This window comes from Lepisosteus platostomus, chromosome 16 (assembly GCF_059453375.1).
Source record: "Lepisosteus platostomus isolate fLepPlt1 chromosome 16, fLepPlt1.hap1, whole genome shotgun sequence".
NCBI lineage: Eukaryota > Metazoa > Chordata > Actinopteri > Semionotiformes > Lepisosteidae > Lepisosteus > Lepisosteus platostomus.
Genome location: NC_142626.1, coordinates 5,836,084 through 5,863,990, shown reverse-complemented (window position 1 = coordinate 5,863,990; position 27,907 = coordinate 5,836,084). Strand labels below are relative to the sequence as shown.

The following is a 27,907-nucleotide window of genomic DNA, read 5'->3' as shown; positions in this document are numbered from 1 at the left end:
GCACAGGGTCGGCCATTTATACAGCACCCCTGGAGCAGTTGGGGTGAAGGGCCTTGCTCCTTGCTCAGGGGCCCAATGGAGTAGGATTCCTCTGCTGGCCGCGGGATCTGAACTGGCAACCTTCCAGCCACAGGCGCAGATCCTGAGCCACAGTGCCATCGCTCTGCCCGAACTGGTGTCAGGTTTAAAAAAACAGCACTATAAAGCCTTTTCGTTATCTTCTGTGATAGACACAGTGTCAGGGGGCCTCTGTCTATCTGATTTTCAAGGATACCTGCTATCGAGAGTCTCCTAGCCTACTTACAACTGACAGATAAAGATGTGTATATGCTGACGATCTCTCTCAAGACAGACGAGAGATATCTTGGTAAACTGATCATTGTGTTGTGACAGTTCTGCGGCTTTCCCATCATCATTTCCTGGGGGCCAGTACTATAGTAAGCAAGTGAAAACAGAGTAGAGACCCCCTAGAGTCCACAGCAGGAGTATGGTAAAATTGTGGTAAAAGCGCAACATTTACCAGTGTAAAGATCAATAAGAGGTATCCGGTTTGCATCCTGCATTACAAATAGTGGCCAAAACACATACTGGAACACATTTATCAAATGTTAATGACCATCAACAAATATGCATTTTTAAAACGCATATCATTATTTCTCAGACATCTGTCATTATATTTCAATGTATACTGATGTTACTCCCGCAATGTTAAAAGACGGATTTTAGACTGCATTCAGGTTTCCAGTATCTGGGCACTGTGCAGGATGCACGTTCTACCAATGAAGTGCATTTTCTGCACTGCAATGTTTTTTCACGTGTGCATTCAATATGTGTTGTCTCGGTCATTCCATCCGTATGGCAGCAGGTAATGTTCTGTAGTTTCCATATGTGTGAACTATGGAAGGAAGGAAGACTGAGGAATGTGTGATCCCTGCTCTTGATGTGCAAACCTGTTTCTCTCAACACTGCAGACAACATTCGGAATTTGCCTCGTGGTTGGGACACGGCTGAGCTGTGTGCGTCAGTCACACTTACCTGTAACGTTCGGGAGACAGTTATCATCTCATCCTTCTGCTCTGACTGAACTGCCCCAGCTTAGATCTCCCCCCCTCCCTGGCCCTCCCTCGTTAATCGCCCATCATGGATTATTCAAGCGCAGGGGTCGTACCAATATTCATATTTTCAAAGAACCCCTTTCGCAAACATATTTAACAACTAGAAGTTTCTACAGCTCCTAAATTCCCTAATTTGGGCCTCTTTTGTTCTTAAAAAAAGAAAAACCACAGTAAGTGCCTCACACATGCTTTTCATTGTATGTTATATGCGATGTCTATGCTGTAAGGGGCTGACTGGTGTAACATGCACCCACAGTAGTTTAAGGGATTAATTTACCCCTGTTTGCCCTCTGATCTGGGGCTCTGGGTCAGCTCTGCTACAAAACCAGGAGCCGTGATCAGTGGAAAACCACGTTCAGGAAAGGCACAGATTTCAGATCGTCTGCGCTTGGTTCGTCCCGAAACAGATCCAGGGAGAAGAACATCCAGAACAGACTAACACAAGCTGGAAATGTCTTTAGGATGCTTCACAACATTTGGAAGTCACCCCAATATAGTACTCGCACCCTGCTGAAGCTATACCAGAGCTGTGTCTAACCCTAACTCTTCTGTATGGCTCAGAACGTTGGGGCATGGCGCAGGGAGATCTGAACCAGCTAACAACACTTCATCCCACAGGCTTGGGAAGGATCCTACGCCTCTCCTGGAACAAGGACTACCTCCGGGCGAAGAAAGGCTAGCCCCCCCATGCCATCGAGAGAGTACGGCCACCGTCGGGAAGAGAAGACGGGGGAGACGGATCGCGAGAAGGGAGAACCCCATCACTAAGGCTGCCCTGCGCTGGACTCCTGAAGGGGGAAGACGCCAGCGAGGAAGACCCCGAAACCACCTGACGGAGATCTGTGGAAGGAGAACCTGCAGGCCGTGAGCCGTAGCTGGGATACCATAGAAGAACTGGCTAAAGACCGACGGATCTTTGCTGCTGCTCTACAAGCCAGCAGGCGTGATATAAGAAGAACCCAGGGAGACCGGAGATGAAGGCCAAGGGAGGTGGAGGAGGTCCCGTCTTGCGGCGGTTTTCAACAGGTCCCTTTCCATTTTAAGCAACACCCGCCGGCTTAAAATCGCGCTGAAGGGGTCGGGTGGGGTCAGGGTTGGGGGGGTTGGGGGGCAGTCCTTCGAATATGAAGATGGGTACGCCCTTCCTCACCACCCTGCTCCTCGGGGGGGATGCAGCTGTTGCGGTCGGTGGCCAGGGTCCAGGGCAGGGAGCAGATGCAGTAGTAGGACCCCAGGGTGTTCAGGCAACGCCCGTTCTTGCAGTTGGCCGGGTCCTGGCATTCGTCCACATCTGCAACGGCACTCTGCCGTGTTAGGCGGGGGTGGGGGTGGGGGGATTGCTTCCAGACAACAGCACACAACACAGAACGGGGCTTCCCAAACTCACTTTCCAAAGTGTGTCCAGCGATGGACTGATGTCCCGTCCAGGGTGTGTGTGTGTGTCTAGTGATGGACTGGTGTATCGTCCAGGGCGTGTGTGTGTCCTTTGATGGGACTGCTGTCCCGTCCATGGGATGTGAGTGTGTGTGTATCCTGTGATGGGACTGCTATCCCGTCCAGGGTGTGTGTGTGTCCTGTGATGGGACTGGCATGTCCAGGGTGTGTGTGCGTGTCCGGTGATGGACTGCTGTCCCATCCAGGGGGTGTGTAGGTGTGTTTGCGTGTCCAGTGATGTACTGCTGTCCCGTCCAGGGGTTGTGTGGGTGCATGTGCGTGTCATGTGATGGGACTGGCATGTCCAGGGTGTGTGTGTGTGTCCGGTGATGGACTGCTGTCCCGTCCAGGGGGTGTGTGGGTGTGTGTGCGTGTCCAGTGATGGACTGCTGTCCTGTCCAGGGTGTGTGTGCGTGTCCGGTGATGGACTGGCATGTTCAGGGTGTGTGCGTGTCCTGTGATGGACTGGCATCCCGTCCAGGGTGTGTGGGTGTGTGTACGCGTGTCCCGTGATGGACTAACGTCCCGTCCAGGGTGTGTGGGTGTGTGTACACGTGTCCAGTGATGGCCTGGCATCCCGACAAGGGGGTGTGTGGGTGTGTGTGCGTGTCCTGTGATGGACTGGCGTCCCGTCCAGGGTGTGTGTGTGTATGTGTGTCCAGTGGTGGACTGGTGTCCCGTCCAGGGGGTGGCCTTACTTTGTGCCCTGTGCTTCTGGGACAGCCTCTGAGGTGCTGTGGCCCTGACGAGGAATAAGCATCTTTCTGACACTTTCTAAATCTCGAAGAGCCGCGCCGCGCTGCTTCAGTGTACCGGCCAGGACCGGTCTGCTGCCCTTCAGAACAGGACTTCCTCCCTTGCCACGTACCTACGACCGCGGGCATCACACACTTCTTCTTGGACGAGTCGGAGGCCCAGGGGGGGGTGCAGGTGCAGAAGAAGGAGCCCCTAGTGTTGACGCAGGCCCCGTTAGCACACAGCGACTCGTCGTGGCACTCGTCCACGTCTGGTGGCACAGAACAGCGCCCGATCAGGGCAAGCTCCCCTCTTCATCGCGGCACCGCAGCAGGGAAGACCCAACTCTCGTCGACTGGGGGGCAGGCCTGCATCTCCGGCTACCCGTGACCCCCAGCTTAGTAAACGACGGTGGGCTTTTAAGTGACGTTTCAGAGGCGTGCCCAACACCAGTGTTTTGTTTTTTTCAGCTAGCCTAACCTTGCTCCTATACAGCACATAGGTGTTCAAACAGAGATCTTTGACACAGCTTTTAATCATACAAACAAAAAATGACATGGCCAAACGTTTTGCCCTTTCAAAAGCCATTTAGCTGGGCGGAGTGGTTGGCCTTGCGGACTGGGGTGCTGTCTGGGTGGAGTTTGCATGTTCTTCATCAGTTTGCACGAGTTTCCTCCTATAGTGCAAAGACATCCTGGCTGGGGGGTTAAGCAGCTTTGGGAAAATTGGTCCTGGTCTGAGTGTGTGTCTGTGTCTGTGTGCGTCCTGTGATGGACTGGCATCCTATCCAGGGTGTACCCTGCCATGTGCCTGTCGCCTGCAGGGATAGACTCTGGCCCCCCAGTGACCCTGAATTGGATAGAGCCGTTAGCAGATGGAAGAATGGCCGGAAAAGCCCTTTAATTTGCGAGAGTCCCCAGCACAGTGCCAGCTGTACCTGTTGGTTTACGCAACGAAGGCAGAAGAGAAAAAATAAAATCTTCGTCCCCTGCATGATCGCCCCAGACGCTCAGACGACAAGACAAGAAGAAAGGCTTGTTATCCGTCTCTCTGACTGGACTTGTCAACGCTCTCCCCTGCTTTCCCAGTTACTATCATTTCCAGGTATGGAGACCGAGACCGGATAATAGCTGAGCTACAAACTGCATTGCCTTCGAGGAACGCCCGGAAGGGAAAGAAAAAAGCTATTTTCCTTTTCGGAATCAGAAGTTCACCTCATTGACCGTTCGCCTAGTTAACTAGTTAACGATTTGGCTGTTGTGACCTGTGCGGTAGTGAGTTGTTCGTTTTTCTGAGGACGTCATCCAGCTGTTTCTTGAAAGACGTTCAGCTTCAACCACATGGCTGGGCAGCTTGTTCCACACTCCCACCCCCCTCTGTGTAAAGAAGAGCTTGCTGTCCTGACTGGAGGATCCCATCCAGCTGTTTCTTGAAAGCAGTTCAGCTTCAACCACATGGCTGGGCAGCTTGTTCCCCCTCTCCCACCACCCTTTGTGTAAAGTGGTCCTGACTGTCTGGAGGATCTCATCCAGCTGTGTCTTGAGAGATGCCAGGGTATCGGCTTTAATCACATGGCTGGGCCCCCCTCCCACCACCCTTTGTGTAAAGTGGCCCTGTCCTGACTGGAGGATCTCACCCAGCTGTGTCTTGAGAGCAGCCAGGGTAGGGGCTTCAACCACAGGGCTGGGCAGCTTGTTCCAGACTCCCACCGCCCTGTGTGTAAAGAAGGGCCCCCTGTTTTCGCTTTTAAATGCGTTCCCACACAGCTTCCACTTGTGCTCTCTGGTTTGGGTTTCACTCTTCAGTCACTGACTGGAAATCAGCTGCGCTAAGGAAAGTCGGGGATACCTCAGCCCAGCTCTGGGGGTGCTCAGGCAGACAGGAGCCTGTGCTTGGGAGCAGGCAGTCAGGCCAACCAGCAACCAACAAGCTCGGGATGATGGGATGATACTCTTACTGGCTGAGCTGATCAGCTACCACTGAGGTAAACAGACTGTGCCAGTGGATTGCAGAACGACTGGCCTTGCGTGAGACGTGTTTGATTTGATCAATGAAGGGAACTCGTCTCTGTCTTAATTCTATTGGAACCATTTAGGGGCTTAAACAGCAAACGTTTCTTCTGCAATGCTCCAGTGATTAACAGGGCAAACTCGCCACCGTTGGATGTCTGCTCCAAAATCTGGAAAAATATTACCCCTTTTTTATTTTGTTTTCCCAATTTGGGGTTTTATTCTGGAGGGCTAAGAAAACTGTCCCAGGACCTGCTTTTATAAAGCCTCCCGCAGGATCTGTCTTTGTTCTATGAGTTTCAATGTTTGTATCCGATGGAGGAGATGAGGACAAGCCCTGGGAAAAAAAACTCCGGCACTCCACACATGCTAGAACTTGCCAAACTGACTTTCGAAGAAAGAAAACGGAATGTTGTTTGTTGTTTTGTTTTTCTCATTTCTGTGTTGGCTGTTCATTTTTAGTGTGTGTAGTGAGACAAACAAAAAAGCAATCGGATGGTTCAGACCTGGTGCCCAAGGAGTTCCCTTGAATTCAAGCCCTCAACCGGGCCTCTGCTGTCAGAACTTTCCAAGTTACAGGGGAGCTGCAACACCATTTTTAAATTTTGAGGTTAGAAAAAGTCGGTAGTGATGAGTGCATTTCAAACTACGGTGAAAGTAAATTGTGCACAGTAACTTGTAAAACCTCCTGTTTTCATCATTTCCAGGTCTGCTCAGCGCCATGTTTCTGCGATTCAGAACGAGGCAGCAGGACTTCCGGTGAGGTGAAGCGGCCCTGTGACCCTGTAAACAAGCAGGCTTGTGGATCCAGCTCTTCTAATCCAGTAGAAATACTGCTCTTCTTTTCCAGATGGTTTCACTGACAAACACTGCTCACCGGTTAACTCTGCCTGCGGATCACGCTGGAACATTTCTGCGGTGAAATGTCTGCTGCACAACCTGTACTTATTCCCTCATACATCTCAGTACATTAGTCATCACAGGGACTAGTGAGCAGGAAGGGCCTCTTCACATCTCTGTACATTAGTCAGTACGGGAACTAGTGAGCAGGAAGGGCTGCTTCAAGTCGCAACTCTCATGAAATCTCGACAACATGGCAACCTTACAGTACTTTCACAAAGTTCATGATTGTAGACTTAATTTGGAATTTGTCTTTTTTTCTAAAACGTCAATGAATTGATTGCGTTACGAGATTTGCTAAACGGGTGTGAGACGTTAGGACTGCACCTCCCCTTATATGATCAGCAAGACGTATAAAGGTGGAAACTGCCTCTAGACTGCGGAGAGTGGGTGACGTTTGAAACAGTTTTCTCTCTCTCGAGCCTCTTTGAGGTAAAGGCACTGTTTGGTACCTTGTTGAGAAACCGCTGGAGAGTGAGAGTTCAAACGAATTGTGGCATGAAAGTGGCCCTTCCTGCTCACTGTACCCCTGCAACTGTAAGCAAATGAGAAACATGGTCTCCTAACAATGTTAATTATTATGAGTGTGTTTTAGTCAGTCGGCAGCTTGCTCTTTTATTCCAATGCTTTAAAGTACCTAAAAAACGTGTTGCCTTGTACGCGCCGGTTTGATGAAAATATTTTACTGCTAATATCGTAGTGAAATTCGCTTGGTCTAAAGAATGTTTACAGTGTTAATAGGGCTGTTTTTGCATCAATGACAGCAATATGGCGTTACGCATACTTTGAAACTTTGTCTCTTTTTGGATGTAAACTGGAGCTTGTACACCTGCCCGTGTACTTGGTAGTTTCATTGTGGTTTTACATGCATTCATCACTGCCAGGCATCATAACCCCGAAATGTAAAAATAGCCCTGCAGTTCCCTTTTAAGATGACCTCTATGCGCCCTCTTGTGGCTTTGGGTAGAACTACCAGCTACATCTCACCTACCTCTGACTAAAGCTCAGACAGACACCACAATAGAGAGAACAGAATTACCAATGCACTCCAGCAGGTTACTGTCATAGTAGAAGCCTTGCTGACAGTAACACTCATACCCAGGCTGTGTATTCACACAGTGGCCTTCTTTACAGATCTCTTCCTTGAACAGCACACACTCGTCGATATCTGCCAAGACACAGAGAGAAACCAAAACACCCAGCAGGAATGAGACAAAGCATTCCTGTGAGAAGAGAGAGCCTGAAACTGCACCTACTGTGTGCCAACAGATGCCCATGCCCTCAGGAGAGCTTACTCCCCTGCTCAGTTTGGCAAAAACCATTAAGATATGTTTAATAATAATATTAATCGACTCAAAGCTCTTTACAGGTAATAGGGATCCCCTCCACCACCAGCAGTGTGTACCCCCACATGGATGATGCGCCAGAACGCTCCCCACACCCCAGCTCTCAGTGGGGAGGAGAGCAGAGTGATGGAGCCAGTTCAGAGAGGGGGGTTATTAGGAGGCCATGATGGGTAAAGGCCAGGGGGAAATTTGGCCAGGATGCCAGGGTAACACCCCTACTCTTCTCGAGAAACATCCTGGGATTTTTAAATGACCACAGAGAATCAGGGCCTCATTTGTCTCATTTGAAAGACGGCACCTTTTTACAGTCTAGTGTCCCCGTCACTATGCTGGGGCATTAGGACCCACACAGACCACAGGGTGAGCGCCCCCTACTGGTCCCACTAACACCTCTTCCAGCAGCACCTTTATCTTTCCCAGGAGGTTTCCCAGTCAGGTACAGGCCAGGCTCACAGCTGCTGAGCTTCAGCTTTTATTTGAATACAATTAGACTTTGCATTTTCCACCACAATGCTGGAGAAGGGTGGCTGTTGTTGTTGACAAGCAGTTTATTGAAGCACTTATGCGGAGAAATTAAATCTGCAGGATCTCTATAGTGCACTCCAACAATCAACATGTCGGGCACATTAATTGCATTAAGTAATACATTTTGTGCTGTCTAAGACAAAACAAACAAAACAGCTTGTTTTGGAGGGGGAAGTTCAGCTGTATAACAGAAATAGGGGTGTGTATGTATCTCTTGTTTTAGCGAGAACCTACCTCTGTGCGCTGGCAGCCCATACTCTGTGATGCTCTCCTCGATGTAGAAGCCTCTTCCAATCGGACACAGGGAGTGGAACTCCGCTGCGGAAAACAAGCATCGGAAAGGAGCTTCAGGGAAAGAACACGACGGTGTCACAGTTTAAAGCACTGCTGCCCCGCAGCGCTTGGGCCCTGGGTTCAGATGTGGACCTGGGGTGCTTGTCTGGGTGGAGTTTGCATGTTCCCCCTGTGATCATGTGGGTTTCCTCCCACAGCCCAGAGACGTGTTAGTAGGTTAACTGGCTTCTGCCCTGATATGAGTGTGTGTATGTGTCAGTGTGTGCCCTGCGATGTACTGGCTCTTGCTGGGATAGGCCCCAGCTCCTCTGTGACCCTAAAATGGAAGAAGCTGTTTAAAAAAGGATGGAAGGCTCATTAGGGTTCACACTGCTGGTCCAGATGTACACCGTTTTTTTACTGGTTACACACACCTTTCCATAAGTGAATTGTTATTTCACCATTCTATTATTATTATTATTATTATTATTATTATTATTATTATTATTATTATTATTGTGTTCCAGGATGACTGAAACAAACACCTTAGACCGTTAGACCGTTCCCTTATGTCAAGCTAGCAGGCAGCACAACGACTTTCTCTGAAACTAGATGCTGGAATTTATATTCTCCAGGTCCATATGTTCTTCTGCCTTGTCCTGTGCTGTGCCTGTCCTCGATCTATTCATGAGAACACTGAGGGTATGCCTGTTCATACAAGCAGGGTCTCAATGTCTGCAAAATGAATGATTTAGTCTGTCCACTGGGGGGTTTGGGCTGGAATCAGAGCAGAGCTGGATAAAAATGAGACAAAGGTTGCTCATTTCAATGTCCAAATGATCTTGCACAGAAGATATGAATCTGAGATCAATCTGTAGTAGTTTCTGAGCTGCCCAAGTACCAGCAGCTCAGCCTGCACTGGAATGGACGCTCCAGGTTCTGTGTCAGCTGTGTGGGGAATGACAGTTTTATTGCCCACTTCATTACAGTGGGGCATGCTGATCACAGAGCAGAGAGAGAGAGGGATTCACATTGTTTATTGTAGCTGATTACTACACATTTGTGATTGCTGTTGTTTGTTTTAGTTGATCAGTTTTATTTTACTTAACTTAAAGCCAATGCATTAGTGTTTTGTTATATAAGAGCTTTACTTATGTCTTTTAAACTGAGTACTATACTATAAACTGCAGTAGATTATGTGGTGGTATAAATGACTTAGACTTAGTTGTATGTGAATCTGGCAACCCGCGATGGTTCTCTGCACCAAACCTTCGCGAATGTCTAGACCCTGCTATACCATTCTTTTTTATGTGACTGGGGTGACTGATCCTGCTCAATGATGAACAGAAGTTTAAATAGAAAGAATCACGACTAGATCTAATTTAGCAAAGTTAGAAAGCTTTGATACTGCCTAGCTTCAGAACCAATTTAATTAGGCCTCATTGCTTAGTATCAGTCTCTTATCTTTTTGCACGTTATTGGTGGAAATAAAGCTGCACTGACAATTGAACTGATAAGACTGAATTTAATATATTTCCCCATTCATTTTAAAGGCTTGTTGCAAAACTGGACACACACACAGAAGTGGGCTGAGTTAAGGGTGGGGGGAGTAGACGGTCGTACCGGAATTGTGAACGGGACAGGGGTAGATCTCGCACCTGTCCCCCCAGCCCACCCCGACGGTGCAGCAGCATTCCTGCTTGGTGATGTTGACGGCCAGGACACTGTCGCAGAATACTGTGTCATCCAGGTTCAGATAGCACTCCTTCTTGTCATCGTCGTCCGTCTCGATCTCTGCAGAAGAAAACAGGAGTTTGTCATGCTGGCACCCCCCCCATGGATCACCACTGAGCCCCCCAGCTAGCATTGCCACAGCATCCAGAGGAGTTTCTACTGGTTGCAGGGGTTACCTGATCCGACAGGAAGCCTGTTCCACCTGTCCACTATTTACGACCCAACCCATCTCAGGTGGAGCAGGCTTCTTGACGGATCACGTAACCCTGGCAACCAGTACCTTGGCAGTGCTCTGGGCTCTGTTATAGAATTTTGCCCTGAACCACAGCTGAGTTCCCAAGCTTTGTGTTCCCTCCCTTGTGTTACTCTATTGGCTTCCTAGCCTACCTTTGTCTCAATTTCACCTTTCCACTTGTGCTTCGCTGTCGAGTCTACTTGGATTTCATTCTTCCTTTGTTAGACCACAACTCTGGACTGTTTGCTTGCTCGTATCCACTGTGCTGCATCCTCGAACCGCTGCTTTTCCCCCCATATAAGCAGCGACCACTACAAAGCTGGCTAGCTTGCCTTCACTCGTGACCTCCTTGTATAAAAGCATGTTCTCCAGCTGCCCATGGTCTGAGCAGTCCTTGTTTCCTCTTGCAATTCTGTGTACTCGAAGCAAAGGTCTTGGTTTCAGAAGGAGAAGATTTGTTTCAGGGAGTCTTTAGCACTGGATCTGGTGAGGATCCTTTTAGCGGGGTGTAGCAAGGTGCCTGTTTATTCCACCCCAAGCCACAAGAGGGCACCCATGTCTTCTCAATTCTCTGAATGTGGTTCCTCTCTTAGTGAGCAGTGGTACGGAAACATCACCAACAACCTGCCAGCTCATGTTTCCCGTTAGTGGGTGGAAAATCCAACACTTGATTTCCCAGCTAATCGCTTGGAAACGCATAGATCCAATGCATGATGAATTCCCAGCTAATCATGTTTAAAGATACGGATCAATTCAAATGCTGATCTGTTACGGAGGTGATTTTAGAGGGCTGCGATAAAAAAAAAAATCTGCAAACACTTCTTCTCACAAGGACCAGACCAGAGTTTTGAGCATACTGCTTTCTTAAAGGTGTAATGAAATCTGTACTTGGATGCTGGGATCAGGGGATTTTAAAAAGCAGGGACACCTGAGTGTGGCTCAGCTGATGAAAGGCAGATCAGAGGATGCAGGCATTCCTCGGGTGGTTTAGATCTGGACAGCATCATTGCGACTGGGATTCTCCCCAGAAACCGGGTTACACCACAGGGAGAGCATCGTTGGGGGTGAGCCTTATCCATAGGGAAGCAGCTCCTGTTGCTTGCAGGGTAAGTGCTAGCTTGAAGTGAAGACAGCTCCTCAATTCAGTGCTTCGCTCTACCGGATTTGAAGGCTGATGGTGGCCTGTTTGTTGAAGGACATCAAGAGGAGGTCTTTATCATTCCTTTGGAATTCCAATCCATGACTGTTAGTATCTAGGTATAACAGACCCTCCTGTCATGTAGCCTTCTGGAGGATTCACACACATTAAACCCATCTTCTCTCAGATCTTTATATGGGAGGTACTTACTAAGTTTCAGACCAACCTGATATCTTACCCTTCCTGCCTGAGTTAGGTCCTCAACCTTCGTTGTTCCACTTTCCCTGTTACATCTTGATTAAATAGATTTTTAAATCACTGGCAGATCCTGTTTGGCCAGAGGACAACTCTTGAACTTCGGTCATCTGGCAGTTAGAAACGGCAACCTTCAGTTTTAATTTTCCTCTTTACTTGAATAGTCTCCGTAAATGCCCCTTGTTGTGCCTAACCCGAGATATCACAGTTCTATCTCCCTGGGTGTGGCCACTCTCTGTCTGGTTTTGTTCTCCTGTCTGACGAGAAAAATCAGCTCCCTTAAGGTGCTACTGAATCCTCTCATTTCCATGTGAGGAATGCACCCAGAGACACTTCTTTGATTCTCAAGAGTTGACACGTTGGCCCAGCTGTATGAGCCCAGCTCATCACCGCACTCCTTCGTGTCACATCAGGAATGCCCGACAAAGCCGATAACTGTCAGTTACACCTCTCGGCGACATTCGGCTTTTTGATGACCCGGCCACTCCGCCATGCCTTATGGGATGGGTAGCACCGAGTGATGATGTCATGTGTTTCGGCGGGTCACCGCTTAACCAAATCGCCATGAAGGCCCTGGCTGACTAACGTTCCTCCTACCCCTTTGGCAGAATGCCTACTGCTCAGGGAATCCGAGCTACAGCAGACCTAAGACCAAGGTTTGATTCAGCGTTGTCTGGGCCTAAGGACTCATGGTGTGTTCCGAGTGAATACATTTACTGGTTGAGTCTTGGCTGCAAAATAAAGAAACAAAAGCCGAAGAAACAGCGGGGAAGGTGGCAGGTCTTTTTTCGCAGATCACAGATGTAATCTACCTTCACAGCTGTGCTTGTCCTCTGAGCTGATGAAGCCCTCACGGCACAGGCAGATATAGTTGCCCTCCACATTCTGGCACAGCCTGTTCGGCTGGCAAAGACTCCTGTCGTGGGCGCACTCGTCGATGTCTACGAGGGGACAGAAATAACATGAAGGCAAGGCTGCCAAGATTTCACCTTTACTATGACCAAGAATATATATATAAAAAAAAACAGTTTTCCTCAAAGCTGATCCAGACCTTACAAACAAAGGAGGCAGAGAGTCTACGTGGCCTCCTCTTGTCTCTAAACATCGTTGTTCGGCCACAGAGCCATACAGATCATGGACTGGAAACCGGATACGCATGGACCTTGTTTCAGAATATATTAACGCAGTTAAAGATCTGTACTAGGCTGAATAAAAACTCATTCCAAGCTGAAAGGGAAAGAAAAGAGACAACGTTTCGGCTGTGGAGTCTTCTTCGGGTGTCACATACACCTTTACCTGTTCCTGGACAAAAAGCAGTTGCTACGCTATGGAGGGTTTAGGATATTTCAGAAAGCTGCACAGTGCGACAGGAGTTCAGGAGGCCTCCAGTCACTGGACAAAATTTTGCTACCAGAAAGACGGCCTCTCTTTTCCTGTCTTGAAATCCAGCAAGCCAAGCAATTACCCCCCCCCCCCCCCCCAATTAAGACTAAGCTAATTTTGTATCAATCCCAAAGTCAGCGCTCTTAGGGGATCAACAGAGGAGACCGGACCAATGCTGATACAGTAATTAACAAAGAGAAGAAAGAAAAACAGGAGAAGGATCAGGACCACAAGAGAGCAGACCTCAACTGACAGACCGTAAGAACGGAACACCAGTTAATCTGAGCACTAAACTCTAGGCTTTAGGTAAGGGACTGTTCTCTTATCAATGTGTAAATACCAATTTCTTATAGATAGATAGGACTTTATTGATCCCGAAGGGAAATTGATGAGGGATCAATAAAGGGAAATAATGGATGATTATATGTGTGTAGCTTTCGTCTCTCGCTTGTTTAGTGATGTCAAGTTTGGAGTCGGGAAGAGGTTCCCCACTCATTTAGCGTCCATTTGAGGAAGAAATTTAGTATTGAACAGGATCTTTACTTTATAAAGAACGACATCCCCCATTTTCCTATATACAGTATTCATGCCTCACTATATAAGAGGACCCCGATAACTCGCACTTTTATTAATATCTAAACAAAATAGATGTAGATGTTGTGCTTTGGGGTCTGTAAATTATCGCAAGCAAATATTAGTTGTTTTTTTTTTACATTTGCTGCCTGGTTTCTTCGCCCTGCCAGAGACAAAAGAAATTATGTGCCGATAAGCCTTCCCATTTCTTCATTCCTGACCAGAGGGAATCTGCAGTTCTTAACTTTTTAAGGATTTGCTTGACAGGCAAACTTTATCCAGCAGCCCGATTTTAATCTGCTTCTCTCTCTTGTTTTTTGAATCACTACCACGTGACGCCCTACATTAAATTACTCACACCCCCTAACCCATTACGATACCTTCTGACGGACGATGAGGTTCCAGAAAACAAGAGCAGGAAGGGAAGTTTTATTTGTGCTGGAAAATGGCGGGCTTTCACAGGAAATAATAATAATAACTGCTTACACTTATATAGCGCTTTTCTGGACACTCCACTCAAAGCGCTTTACAGGTAATGGGGATCCCCTCCACCCCCAGCAGTGTGCAGCCCCACCTGGATGAGGCACCAGTCCGCTCCCAAAACCCAAGCTCTCAGTGGGGAGGAGAGCAGAGTGATGGAGCCAGTTCAGAGAGGGGGGTAATTAGGAGGCCATGATGGGTAAAGGCCAGGGGGGAAATTTGGCCAGGACACCGGGGTAACACCCCTACTCTTCTCGAGAAACACCCTGGGATTTTTAATGAGCACAGAGAGTCAGGACCTCGATTTTACGTCTCATCCGAAGGACGGCGCCTGTTTACAGTCTAGTGTCCCCGTCACTATGCTGGGACATTAGGACCCACACAGACCGCAGGGTGAGCGCCCCCTGCTGGCGCAACTAACACCTCTTCCAGCAGCAACCTTAGTTTTAACCAGGAGGTCTCTTCATCCAGGCACTGACCAGGCTCCCACCTGCTGAGCTTCAATGGGGCTGCCAGTTATGAGTTGCAGAGCGATATGGCTGCTGGCTTGAAATGAACATTTGGACTGGGACATGCTTTCTCTGCTGCACTACAATCACCGTGTCGGACACTAAGCTCAGGGAGACGCGGCCCCTGTGCCTGCTAGTGTCACTGGTGATTATATCTCCTGACCAATGGCAAGCACCAGCCTACCTTGGCAGAGACGCCCACTGACCAGCTGGAAGCCCTTGGGGCACTCGCACCGGTAGGAGCCCATGGTGTTGATGCAGCGGCCCCTCTGACAGTTCGAGGGTCTCTCACACTCGTTGATGTCTGCATGGGGAGGGGGGAGGGGGGGGGGAGAAGCCAAACCTGTCAATCAATCAATCAATCAAAGTTGATTTATCAAATGCACAAACAATACAGCATGCAGCAGTAGTTGCTGGCAATGAAATGTATTTTCGACATGCTCAAAGGGAGTGGTATAAATCAGAAAATGAAAGGTTACATAATAATAGATAATAATGCAATAGAAATGGAATAAAATCAACTCAAGACAGAGCTCAATATACATAGAGCTGCAATGCGTCTAGGGTGTATGCAATACATTATGTCTAAGTAGTGCAGCAGGCCGAATACAGTGAAAACTGTGTGTCAATGTAGCCATTACAGGTGATTTGCTGAAGGTGACTGCAGCTCGGCTATTTAGCAGTCTTATTGGAGGTAGAAGCTGTTCTGTAATCTGTTAATCTTTGACTGAATGCTTCGATACCGGACGGTAGGTAATAATAATAATAATAATAATAATAATTGCTTACACTTATATAGCGCTTTTCTGGACACTCCACTCAAAGCGCTTTACAGGTAATGGGGTTCCCCTCCACCACCACCAATGTGCAGCATCCACCTGGATGATGCGACGGCAGCCATAGTGCCCCAGAACGCTCACCACACATCAGCTATCAGTGGGGAGGAGAGCAGAGTAATGTAGCCAATTCATAGAGGGGGATTATTAGGAGGCCATGATTGGTAAGGGCCAATGGGAAATTTGGCCAGGACACCGGGGTAACACCCATATTCTTTTCAAGAAACGCCCTGGGATTTTGAATGACCACAGAGTGTCAGGACCTCGGTTTTACGTCTCATCCGAAGGACGGCGCCTGTTTACAGTCTAGTGTCCCCGTCACTATACTGGGGCATTAGGACCCACACAGACCGCAGGGTGAGCGAACCCTGTTGGCCCCACTAACACCTCTTCCAGCAGCAGCCTCAGCTTTCCCAGGAGTCTCCCCTCCAGGTACTGACCAGGCTCACACCTGCTGAGCTCCAGTGGGGCTGCCAGCGGTGAGCTGCAGGGCGATATGGCTGCTGGCATTTCAAGGCTGAGAAAGGAAAAGGGTCCCATCTACCTCACTGACTTTCTGCTTTTTCAGACTTCACCCCTTTCTTTATGATCAGGTCAGTTTAATCTGCTGCAGGTCCCCAAACTACCTGCTCTGGGTTCCTCACTGGAACAGCCAGACAAGAAGTTTTCCACTGAGACCTTTAAAGGATCTTAACATCCTTCTCTACCAGCAAGCTGCTCAACTCCCAGTACTTTAAACTGTCTGATTTCCCATCTTTTTCCTTCTTAGTCATTTTCAAGCTCCTTGACTTCTCTTTTAGCTTTTTTTTGTAATTTCTAACTGTGTGGTTTTGCGTGATGTTAATGATCCCTGGCCTCAAAGGAACATCTTGCGGATGACCGAATCCCATTGGTCTGGAACGGAGGAATTTAATTTCTCCAAGCGGTGCGTTTTTTCTAGTTGAAGAGGTGCGGTTATCCTACGTAAATTTCATTTGTGCCCAATTTTTTCACGGGGCTAAGCATTTTCAATTCAACCCCAAATACTTTATTCATCTCCAGGAGGGGGTAATTTAAGCCGCAGGCATGCAACAATGACTCATTCCACATAAAATAACATTACTAAGAAATTATCAAATAAAAAACAGCCAACAGACCATAGAAAAGTTGCAGGTGGTGCTTTTGCCTGTATAGAGTACCCGGTACCTTATGGGGTTGGATTCAAACTGGGCCCAATCCTCCCGGCACAAAACTGGCGCCACATCCACAATGCCGACATGCACTGCAGATCTTGAGCAACCCTGGGAGGGACGTCACCCTCAAAATATCATGTCAAGAGGGCTCATCGCACCCCGTTATTAATATACTGTATACTGTTGCGTAGTGTCAAAGAGTATACTGTATACTATACTGTAAACAGGCGTCGTCTTTCAGATGAGACGTAAAACCGAGGTCCTGACTCTCTGTGGTCATTAAAAATCCCAGGGCGTTTCTCGAAAAGAGTAGGGGTGTTACCCCAGTGTCCTGGCCAAATTTCCCCCCTGGCCTTTACCCATCATGGCCTCCTAATAACCCCCCTCTCTGAACTGGCTCCATCACTCTGCTCTCCTCCCCACTGAGAGCTGGTGTGTGGGGAGCGGACTGGCGCCTCATCCAGGTGGGGCTGCACACTGGTGGTGGTGGAGGGGATCCCCATGACCTGTAAAGCGCTTTGAGTGGAGTGTCCAGAAAAAGCGCTATATAAGTGTAAGCAATTATTATTATTATAATTATTATTATAAAGAGTCAGTTTTGTAGGACATGCCCCAGTGATCTCACTGCTTTGACAGTGACGTTCCTGGCAAAGACGTGCAAACCACCCCCACCCCCCCCCCAAAAAAAAAAATCTCCACTTCTTTTCTTTAAAAAACACAAAATAAATGAACCGAAATGGCTAACTGGCCACATCAGAACTAGAAATCATTTTGGAAACAGTATTAAAGTGACATGTTGATACTGGGTGCTATGAAAGGGAAATTAATTCTAATGCTGTCAATGCTACAGCTTCCCGGGGCAAAATACGGCACCATGAAATTGAGGAGATCTGTCTTTTTCTTGGAAAACCTTCTTGATGGGACAGTCTGCATCCTCACCCCCATCTTTCTTTGTACAACTGTCTGCTAGAGGCCAGATGCGCAAAACCTGCACTTGAAATTTGCCAGCAGCCATATCACCCTGCAGTTCCCCACTGGCAGCCCCCCCCCCGAAGCTCAGCAGGTGTGAGCGTGGTCAGTACCTGGAGGGGGAGACTCCTGGGAAAGCTGAGGCTGCTGCTGGAAGAGGTGTTAGTGGGGCCAGCAGAGGGCGCTCACCCTGCCGTCTGTGTGGGTCCTAATGCCCCAGTATAGTGAGGGGGGACACTAGACTGTAAACAGGCGCCGTCCTTCGGGTGAGGCGTAAAACCGAGGTCCTGACTCTCTGTGGTCATTAAAAATCCCAGGGCGTTTCTCGAGAAGAGTAGGGGTGTTACCCCGGTGTCCTGGCCAAATTTCCCCCCTGGCCTTTACCCATCATGGCCTCCTAATAACCCCCCTCTCTGAACTGGCTCCATCACTCTGCTCTCTTCCCCACTGAGAGCTGGGGTGTGGGGAGTGTTCTGGCGCACTATGGCTGCCGTCGCATCATCCAGGTGGGGCTGCACACTGGTGGTGGGGGGAGGGGATCCCCATTACCTGTAAAGTGCTTTGATTGGAGTGTCCAGACAAGCGCTATATAAGTGTAAGCAATTATTATTATTATTGAAATTATTTGATCATGAGATACAGATGTTCTCTAGGTGAGAATTAAAAAGAGATTGTGTCGGGAAGCTCAGGGCTGGTGCCACAGCTCGTTAATCAAGAAAGTTCTAAAACAAAGGAAGGAGGCATACTCACACGAATAATTTTTTTCCACAAGTGAACATCCCTGACTAATACAAGCTCTGAGTGTGTGGCTCATTCTTCCTTTTTAATTCTACCTTGCTCCTGGCTGTTGTCCTAAATGTCTTCACAGACATGGTAAGGGTGTAACACTAGTTAAAGTGCGGGATAATATTCTGAGTGCAACAATAATATTGATAAGGAACAAGTAATAGGTTTATTCCATGCTGAAAAAAAGAAGAAGAAAGAGAACACAACGTTTCGGCCGTGGAGCCTTCTTCAGGTGTTGTCTATCAATAATATTGATAGACAAACTTGAACAATTTCGGACAGTGAAATGTTTTAATCTGATGATGCACGCATACGTTGAATACCCCCAATGCATTCCTAGTTTTAATCTGATGATGCATGCACACGATGGTATCGAAATCTCCAGAGATGTCTGACTTTTATGGGTTTACAGTCAAAGACTGCACAAGACGTGTTAACTAACATAATACACCATTTCGGTTCAGTACAAAATGTTGTTCAGGAATGTTGTTCTACTGTTCTATGTGTGCTATAACTTCTCCATATGACCTCTCCATTGATAATGCATTTAAACGAAAAAAACAGTGTTGGTGAATTCTACCTGCTATAACCCACAATTAGCAGTTTTGGTGCCAAACTACTCAAGTAAACTGGAAAAGTACCTAAATGCAATGGGCTGATGTCCGGTTATGATCGCTTGGAATGAAGCGAAGACTTTTACCTCTATTTGAATGGGTATTGTAATGGGTGTCGATTTCACAGGAGTTTTGCTTCTGAAAAAGAAATTTGGGCTCTAACTGCGCTCGTAAAGCTGGGGATGAGGGTATCTATTGTCAGGACTCGTGCTTTCTTTCCCCCGGGTTATTTAGGCAGAGCTCTGCTGAAACGGGGTGAGAACGGGACAGGGCAGAGGGAGGCCTACCTTCGCAGTGGCTGCCCTCCTGCGTGGGCTGGTACCCGGGGTAACACTGGCAGTGGAAGGAGCCTTCGGTGTTGATGCAGTGCCCGTTGGCACAGAGCCGGGCATCCTCGCACTCGTTGATGTCTGTTGACAGGGAGCACAGTGGTGGTGGTGGGGGTGGGGATGGGAGTCAGGGGCTGGCACAGACCATCACCACGGCGAAGGGGGGGGGGGGGAGTGGGCGGATCTCACCTCGGCAGCCCTTGCTGTCGGACTCGGGGACGAAGCCCTCGTGGCACAGGCAGCGGTAGGTGCCCACCAGGTTCTCGCAGTGGCCGTTGGGGCACACGCCGGGGGTCTGGCACTCGTTGATGTCTGCAAGATTCCAGCAAGGCGAGGGTTAACCCGCCTGTTTCCCCCCCCCCACCCCATGATTCCCTTCACCCACCCCGAAGAGAAACGTCAACCAGCCAAAATGTCAAGAGATCCGAGTCCAAGCCACCTGCCAATCCACCACATCAAACGCAGAACCACCTGGAAACATAACTATATTTTCTAAAAATATAGTTAAATATATAATAATAAAAATATTTTTATAATATTTATCTCTTTTATCTTTAAAAGAGGCTTCTTAAAGCACTTGACAGTAAGGGGAAGAAAAGCACACAGCTGGAGGAGAGAGCAGGATTAGACAATTCAAAGAAAGGTTTGGAATACAGCAGGAAAGCAGAGGGACAGAAACAGAACCCGTTAAATCAAACCCTTCTGAAGGAGAAGAAGCTGTGAGTCTGGATTTGAGGGAGTTTAGAGAAGGTGGCTCTCCGATATCCTTGGGGACAGAACTCCAGAGCTCTGGAGCGCAGCAGGAGAAGACCCTGTCATCCAAAATATTTACTTAACATTAGTTTGATTTAAATGTATATGGAAATGTTTCAAATATACATACTAGCATGTACAAAATTATGTAAAATTATTTAACATTAATGTCAGTTTTCATGTATGAAATTTAAGATTAAAATGTCTAAAATTTTACGCTAGTGTTTCTACTTTTCTGCAGTATACTGTAGAACACATATTTTCAAACGTTTTTTTTCATATAGATATAGGTCCGTGTTTAATACTGCTGTGCTTCTGAAGTGTCCCTCTGCAGACATGTTCCTTCCGATTGTCAAATTGTGAAAAATGAGGAGATCTGACTGGTTACTTGGATAAGTGCCTGTAAGACAGTGAGGATGAGCGGTGGAATGGAACTGGCTGAGGAACTGGCCCTCCTTTCCTAATGAAAACTGTCAATCCACGCCCATCGTCCTTGTTGAAAGAGCAGCCCATTTGTGACTGATTAAAATCATCAGGAAAAATAGGATATACACCTTCCAACTGAGCAGGATAATTACTAAATTAAGCACCTTACATTGGGCTTTTATAAATTTTCAAAAAGTCCATGTATTTTGACATATATACGTTATTAGTATATTGACTTCAGTGGGACACTTTTCCGATCAACAGTGCAAAGGTGCTCCTTTAACTGGCAGAGATTAAGCAAACAGTGATCAGGAATAGTCTGTAAAAATGGTGGCGATGCACAGTGTTAATCTGCAGGAAAATGACCAGCATAGACAGTTTATTCAGTACGCTGGTTTATGTTGTGCAAACTGTTTTTTGGCATCTCCTTTTAACCTACTCCCAGAAACATCAGCTGAATTGATAACTAATCCCACTCATAAGAACATAAAAACAATCCAAGTGAGGAGATTGGCACTTTCGCCCCGTTAGGTTAATGAATCCCAGGATCTCCTCCAGCTGTCTTGAAAGAAGCCGGGGCACCGCCTTCAACGGCATGGCTGGGTAGCTTGTTCCACGCCCCCACCACCCTTTGTGAAAAGCAGCGTCTCCACACCCGGCACTGGGCAATAAGAGCAGTCCTGGCCCGGCAGACTTTGCAATAAATGTACTGTGGTAGGAACACTAGAGTCAAAAAGCCCCGAGATTATTATCGAGGGAAACGTGCAGAGGCAGTGTCTGGCTGAAAAAGAAAAGACCCTTAATTTACGAAGAGAAAGACGAAACCGTCGGAAGAGCCCAGCGTCCCACGCCATGTTTCAGACAGCTCCCAGCATCCCCTCGAAACAGGCCACGTCTATTCTACAGAGGAAGGAAACAACGTTACTGCACGTGCAGGCTGCTCCGCATTCCCCTGGAGAGAGAAGGTTATCCAGCACCCTGCCTCCTCCCTCCCGCTGGATTGCACTCACTGGCCAAAATATTAGGAACCCCCTCAACGGGTTCGGGCTTCGGCAGCAGGAACAACCAGAAATGGACTCGAAACACTTGCCGCCCGATGTTCCCCCGCAGGATCCCCTTCAGTCCAGGTTGTGAGGAGTGGGGGGTTGGACTGCCGGCCCGCCTGGATCCCGCTGGGGATCAAAGTCCGTTTTACCGCTCCTCGAGGCCCAACCACACCTTGCCGGCCACCGTGGGTGCACGGCAGGGCCCGGCCTCCTGCAGATATACCCTTCCCGGATTCGCAATCCAGTCGGGTCGAAGCCGGGCAGAGCGGGGGGCGACACCAAGCCCGAGGTTGGCATGTGCGGCGGTCCAATTAGCGCCGTGCCGGACCAGGATGGCGAGACGAAATCGAGCGAGCGAGCGAGCCTCTCCCTGCCCAGCTACCCACTCCCCAGCACCCGCAGCTCAGCCTGCTCAGGGTAACACACCGGAGCCAACGCTCCAGGTTCTGTGTCAGCAGTGCTGGGAATGACAGGCCGGAGACGACTTTGCAGGCTCTCTGACAGTTTTATCCTTCATTACAGTGGGGCGTGCTGATCACAGAGGCAGAGAGAGACTGCAGGCATCCGCTGCACAGCAGAGGAGGGATTCATGTTCTTTATTTTAGCTGATTACTATCAGTTTGTGTTTGCATTTGTTCCGTTTCAGTTGATCAGTTTTATTGTGGTTAACTTAAAGCTAACGCATTAGTACTTTAATTATCCGATAAGGGAGGGTTTCCGATGTCTTTGAGCCAATCATTCTATAAACTGCAGTACGCGATGGTGTAATTACGGTACAGGGGGGTGAATTTGGCTGTTCGCAACAGTTCACTGCACCGGACCCTCGTGGGTGTGGAGACCCTGCTGTATCCCAACACTGCGGACAGCGAGCGCGGGGTGTCGCACGTATCGGAACACATCCATCCGCTTCTGGAGCGAGACCCCCCCCCCCCAGCTAAAAGAGAAACCAGCCGAGAGAGGTCAAGGAAAGGCCACCCGAAACCCAGAAGGAGTGCGTGCATGCAGACCCCAGCACAGGAGCCCAGCTGCCCCCAGCGTGTCAGCTTAGAGAGGGAGACCCGGCCCGACCGAGCAGGTCCCGACACAAACTGGCCACCCCATTCGTCACACGAGCGAGTTCAACCCGCCCGATACGTGCATCGTGGGATTGCTCAGCAACTGCCTCGTCTTCCGCCACCAGCAATGACCTACTGTATGAATCACACTCACCTCTTCAGGCTGAATAACTTACTGGATCATTTTTCTTTATTAGCTCCTTATCTGCCCAGCACTGCGGCACAGTGGTCAGCATTGCTGTCTCATAGATAGCTCTGGAGCCCTTCAATTCTGGCCTTGTGGTTCTGTCTGTGTGGAGTTTGCATGTTCTCCCCGTGTTCCATGTCTCCTAAGGGGGCTCCGATTTCCTCCAGCACTCCAGAGACATGCTGGGAAATGCCCTGGCTTCTGGGAAACCGTGCTCTGGTGTGTGTGTCTGTGTGTGTGTCTGTGTCTGTGTCTGTGTCTGTGTCTGTGTCTGTGCTCTCTCTGCACTGCGAGCGAATCTCACAGTCTTGTGCCTTGGTCTGAAAACCACACGCATTTACGTCGAGTACTGGGTTGACTAAAAAAAAAATGAAGCGATGAACGGAAAATAGCGAAATTGTTGTGGAGACGAGCGATTCCATTAATTAAGCCATGTGTTTCCGTTCCTGAAAAAAAGGGGGAACTATCGATATGAATAATGCGCTATTAATATTTTTGATGGAAAATTTCACGCATTAGGGATTTGGACCCCGGAGAGCTGCGTTGGTCATCGATGAAGAAAAAAAACACAGAGAGTTTCCTCGCAGCTGAATCACTGGGTCACAGACAAATACTGTGTACCTTCGTCCCCCTGTCACTTCATTTTCAAAACGCGTGGGTTTCCTCCCACAGTCCAAAGGCATGCTGGGAGGTGAACTGGCCTCTGGGAAAACTGGCCCTGGTGGGGTGTGTGTGTGTGTTTGCCCTGTGATGGACTGGTGTCCCACCCAGGGTGTACCCTGCCTTGCACCCGTTTCTTCCCAGGATAGGTGCCAATGTGCCACCTTCTTAATATTCCCAAATTCCTTCAAAAGCTGCTATGGGATGACCAGTGTGCACCGGGGGGGGAGGGGGGGGGCGGGAGGCAGGCAGGGAGCTGGATCCGAGAGTACGTGCCTGGACTCCGCTGGGTAACGCTCCGGCTCGTGACACTGTGGGCAGCTGCAAACAGATGCATATGTCAGTGCGTGTCCAGAAGTGCCATCACTACAGCAGCAAGAGAGGAATGCCCACCCACCTGCTGGTTTCCATTCCAGCCGGGCCTAATGGGGCCTTAATGGAAGTAACAGCTGGGTTGACGGGTGTCTCTGCAGGTTTTCTACATAAGAAGTGACTTGGCTTTTGAAAGGCAGTGGATAAAAGCCGGACCTCCGACGCATGACAGGGCAGAAAGGGGTTCAAATGGATCCCCCTGATAAAGTCAGTTCGGGGCTGAGGGCCGGGCTGGAATGCAAACCCGGCAGGTGTGAGTGCTAGGGCTTCCTGGATCAGGATTGGGGAAAAGACGAAAACGGCTGGATTCCAGCTAAAGGAGCAGAGGGAATCATCTGGATTGCTGCCGTTGGCTGCGCCAGAGGAGTTCTGCGATGTGGACAGTGAGGCTTCTGCGATCCGGGTATCAGTAAACCAGAGATGAGCATCACCAGCTGGTAGGAACAGCCTGCCATCCCGTACTCCTATATCCGACTTGGCCAGTGCCCGTTCTTAGCGACTGCTCAGCCCTGTACCGCAAAACGCGATCTGACTTGGCCTTTAACGATGCAGAGCAGCTCTTCATCTGTCGGCTCTGCTCTCACACCAGGCTGCCGAGAAACAGGAGTACGAGACAAAAAAAAAGAGACGATTTTGGGGGTCCGGGCCTCGGACAGTCGGGATGGGGGGGGCTCACCGTAACAGATGCCGTCCTTGGCGCGGTGCCCGGGGGGGCAGGGTACACACTCGTAGGAACCGGGCGTGTTCTCGCACTGCTCGTTGGGGCAGGTGTGGGGGTCCAGACACTCGTCGATATCTGGAACCACAGCAGAGGGAGCATCTTCGTTAAAACTGGGGCGGGGGGGGGGACACACCGCTGCCCCCTCTTCGAGCTTTCCTGAACCCCGTCTTTGGAATTCGCCAGGTCGCAGCGGAGCAGGCCGCCCCCGATCTCGTGCTTATACTGGTAATAAACGTTAAAAGTAGCTTCTTAAAGTTACTTTACAGTAAGGACACAGTGAGAGGAGACTGGAGGATTAGATGATCACAATGAGGTTTTGGAATACAGTCGGAAAGCAGAGGGACAGACACAGAGCCAGTTAAATTAAAACCCTTCTGAAGAAGGAGGAGGTTTGGAGTCTGGATTCGAAAGCGCTCAGGGGAGGTGACTCTGCTACTCTTGGGGACAGAACTCCACAGCTCTGGGGCGCAGCAGGAGAAGACCCCGATCTCGCGCTTATACTGGTAATAAAACTTTAAAAGTGGCTTCTTAAAGTTACTTTACAGTAAGGACACAGTGAGAGGAGACTGCAGGATTAGACAATCACAATGAGGTTTTGGAATACAGTCGGAGAGCAGAGGGACAGACACAGAGCCAGTCTGGATTTGAGAGAGTTTAGAGAAGGTGGCTGTCTGATATCCTTGGGGACAGAACTCCAGAGCTCTGGGGTGCAGCAGGAAAAGACCCTGTCACCCCCAGAGTGTAGACGGGCTTGGGGGACAGACAGGAGACCAGAGTCTGAGGCTGTGAGGTGGGGAGGAGGAAGACAGTAACTCAGACAGGTACGGAGGTGCCAGGCCATGCAGAGCCCTACAGGTGAGCAGGAGGATTTTCGAAAGTCGACACGAAACCCGACAGGAAGCCAGTGCGGGGACTCCAGGACAGGAGTGATGTGATCACTGGCCCACGGACCTGGTCAGGATTCTGGCTGCCGAACTCTGGGCAGACTGGAGTTTGCCCAGTGTGGATTTAGAAACCCCAGTGAGCAGAGCATTCCAGTACTCAATTCAAGACGAGTCCAACGTGTTTTCAGCAACAGTCGAAGACAAGCGTTTCAAGATGGCGTTCAGGGGGAGAGGCTGAGGAGGAATTGTGAGTTTTTCCATGACCTGAATGTTCCGTTGACATTATTTATTATAATTATAATATAGGTGGGTAGCTGCATCAGCATGCGTAGGCTGCAAAGGAACAAGTGATTCCAGGCTGAAAAAAAAATTAGAAAGAGAGCACAACGTTTCAGCCATGGAGCCTTCTTCAGGTGTGAGAAAGTTACCTTTGCCTACTGCCCTGTCTTTCTCACACCTGAAGATGGCTCCACGGCCGAAACGTTGTTTTCTTTCTTCTCTTTTCAGTATGGAATAAATCTATTACTTGTTCCTAATTATAATATATAATATAATAATGTAGCACTATAGGGTTCAGGTAGGCACCCTCACCACTGCCACCTCAGGCCAGCCCCCCAAAGTCAGGGACTTGAACCCAGGCTTCTGGCATCACTCAACAGGGACCCAGCCTCTTGAGCCAAAGGGAGATCTCTCAGGCTGGCGGCTGAGGTCCCTGCTATCCACAGGGAAGGGTGGTGACGTCCGCGCTGGTAAGCCTTTGTTCTCCCGTTACTTTACCTTTGCCTACAGCCCTGTCTCTCTCACACCTGAAGAAGGCTCCACGGCCGAAACGTTGTGTTCTCTTTCTTCTTTTTTTCAGCAGGGAATAAACCTATTATTTGTTCCTTTGCAGCCTACGCATGCTGACGCAGCTACCCACCTGAAATGTTATATGAATGTTGACTACAGAAATATAAGGACGTAACAGTAGTTGTTTAGACTTCGGTAATAATTTAAGAACAGCTAATAAGGTTGTTTTTTTTAAGTTTAAGAATTTTGATATGAGTAGTACTGGGAAGAGAAAAGACAGCGCTGGGTCGTCGAAAGAGAAGTCTAAGATACCTCCATCGTGTATGTATAGCACTACAAGAAAATCAATGGCAACTAATGAGAAAAGCGAAACAACTGGAGGTGATGTGGGGAAAAAATAATGGAGATGCACTCGTACGTACGCAAGAGGAGCTCCAGACCAACGTCTAGGAGTAGATGTAAAACAGTCCGAATTGAAGGTCTTAAAAATAGTCCATGGACTGTGTGTTTAAAGAGGTTGAGGAATTGAAGAATTAAATTTTGAAATGAGTAAATTCTGAACAAGAAAAGCAGATTTAAAGACCTTGAATTGGGGGGAAAAAAGTTTGTAGTACAGCTGCTACAGAGACGTATGATTATTGATCTGGAGTACCTAGAGAATGCTGTTCCAGCTCGTTTCTCGTGAGTCACTAGTGTGTCCCTCCTTCGTGGGGCCCTAAAGATTTCGTAGGCCCCCAGTCTCTGTGCCTGTGGTGCCTCATGGGAAAATCCGGCGCTGGTTCTGCCATGCAGTAGTTTCCGTTTTACGTTGTCGTGCAGATTTGTTTTTATCGTGGTGTCAGTGTAAGAAAAGTTTTAACTGACCTCTGACCCCCACAGGAGTGTTGTGGTGTCTGGGGATGGGGTTTTTCTTTTTTTTTCTCTTCATTTGTCCCCGATAAAGTTTGATAACCAGCCAGGGTTATCATGTTTTTTTTTTTAACCTTCCCCGAGTGAAGGAAAGCTTAGGTTAGGAAATTAGTTCAATTGTACTGGAGGTTGATAGGCTTGCCGGCACAGAATACTTTTAAGACGTACTTTAAAAGTTTTGTTTTTCGTTGAGTATTTGTGACGTTTTCCTTCTTCGAGAGGGATGGTTTTTCCTTGGTGTCTAAGGCCCCAGGTGGTACCTAAGGGACACCCCCCCCTTACCTGCACAGGTGCGCTTGCCAAGGTGAATCTGCAGCTTGTAGCCATGGTTACAGCGGCAGGTGTAGGACCCGCCCGTGTTGATGCACTGGCCCCGCCCACTGCCGCAGGGCTCCGCCTCGCACTCGTTGTCGTCTGAAACCGAGAAGGCCTCCTCATTTCACCACAGTTAGTGCCCCCCCCCTCCGGTGCAGTCAAACAGGCAGGCATCTAGTGGGATCTTTCCTCTTACTGGGTGTCCTGGCCAAATTTCCCCCTGGCCTTTACCCATCATGGCCTCCTAATAATAATAACTCTTCAGGAGGTGGTCACAAGCTCCACTACGCCTAACGGGAGGGGCAGCGCCTGTTAAAGGACTTTGCTGAAGTCATCAAACAGCGGGCAAAAACAACAGGCGTCACCATTCAGCTGAAAGAGAGCAGAGGCCCTGGCTGCCCAGTGCCCAGCATAGTGCTAACTGTGCGCTGGCAGTTAAA

General features: G+C 48.8%; 2 protein-coding genes across 2 annotated transcripts in view; one reads left to right on the top strand and one right to left on the bottom strand.

The window, feature by feature from the left end:
• The window catches only part of LOC148646745 (NACHT, LRR and PYD domains-containing protein 3-like), a 2,700,574-nt gene that overhangs the window by 1,296,059 nt on the left and 1,376,608 nt on the right, over positions 1-27,907 (top strand). The window lies entirely within an intron of this gene.
• LOC148646772 (latent-transforming growth factor beta-binding protein 3-like) overlaps positions 1-27,907 on the bottom strand; it is a 45,910-nt gene that overhangs the window by 15,033 nt on the left and 2,970 nt on the right. The window contains exons 3-13 of the mRNA XM_088609377.1: positions 27,435-27,566; positions 24,526-24,645; positions 19,540-19,662; positions 19,309-19,431; positions 14,829-14,948; positions 12,512-12,640; positions 9,961-10,131; positions 8,299-8,382; positions 7,233-7,361; positions 3,418-3,555; positions 2,266-2,406 (exon numbers count right to left, since the gene is read on the bottom strand). Of these exons, the coding sequence (XP_088465503.1) occupies positions 2,266-2,406; positions 3,418-3,555; positions 7,233-7,361; positions 8,299-8,382; positions 9,961-10,131; positions 12,512-12,640; positions 14,829-14,948; positions 19,309-19,431; positions 19,540-19,662; positions 24,526-24,645; positions 27,435-27,566 (1,410 nt within the window). The remainder of the gene's footprint in view (positions 1-2,265; positions 2,407-3,417; positions 3,556-7,232; positions 7,362-8,298; positions 8,383-9,960; positions 10,132-12,511; positions 12,641-14,828; positions 14,949-19,308; positions 19,432-19,539; positions 19,663-24,525; positions 24,646-27,434; positions 27,567-27,907) is intronic.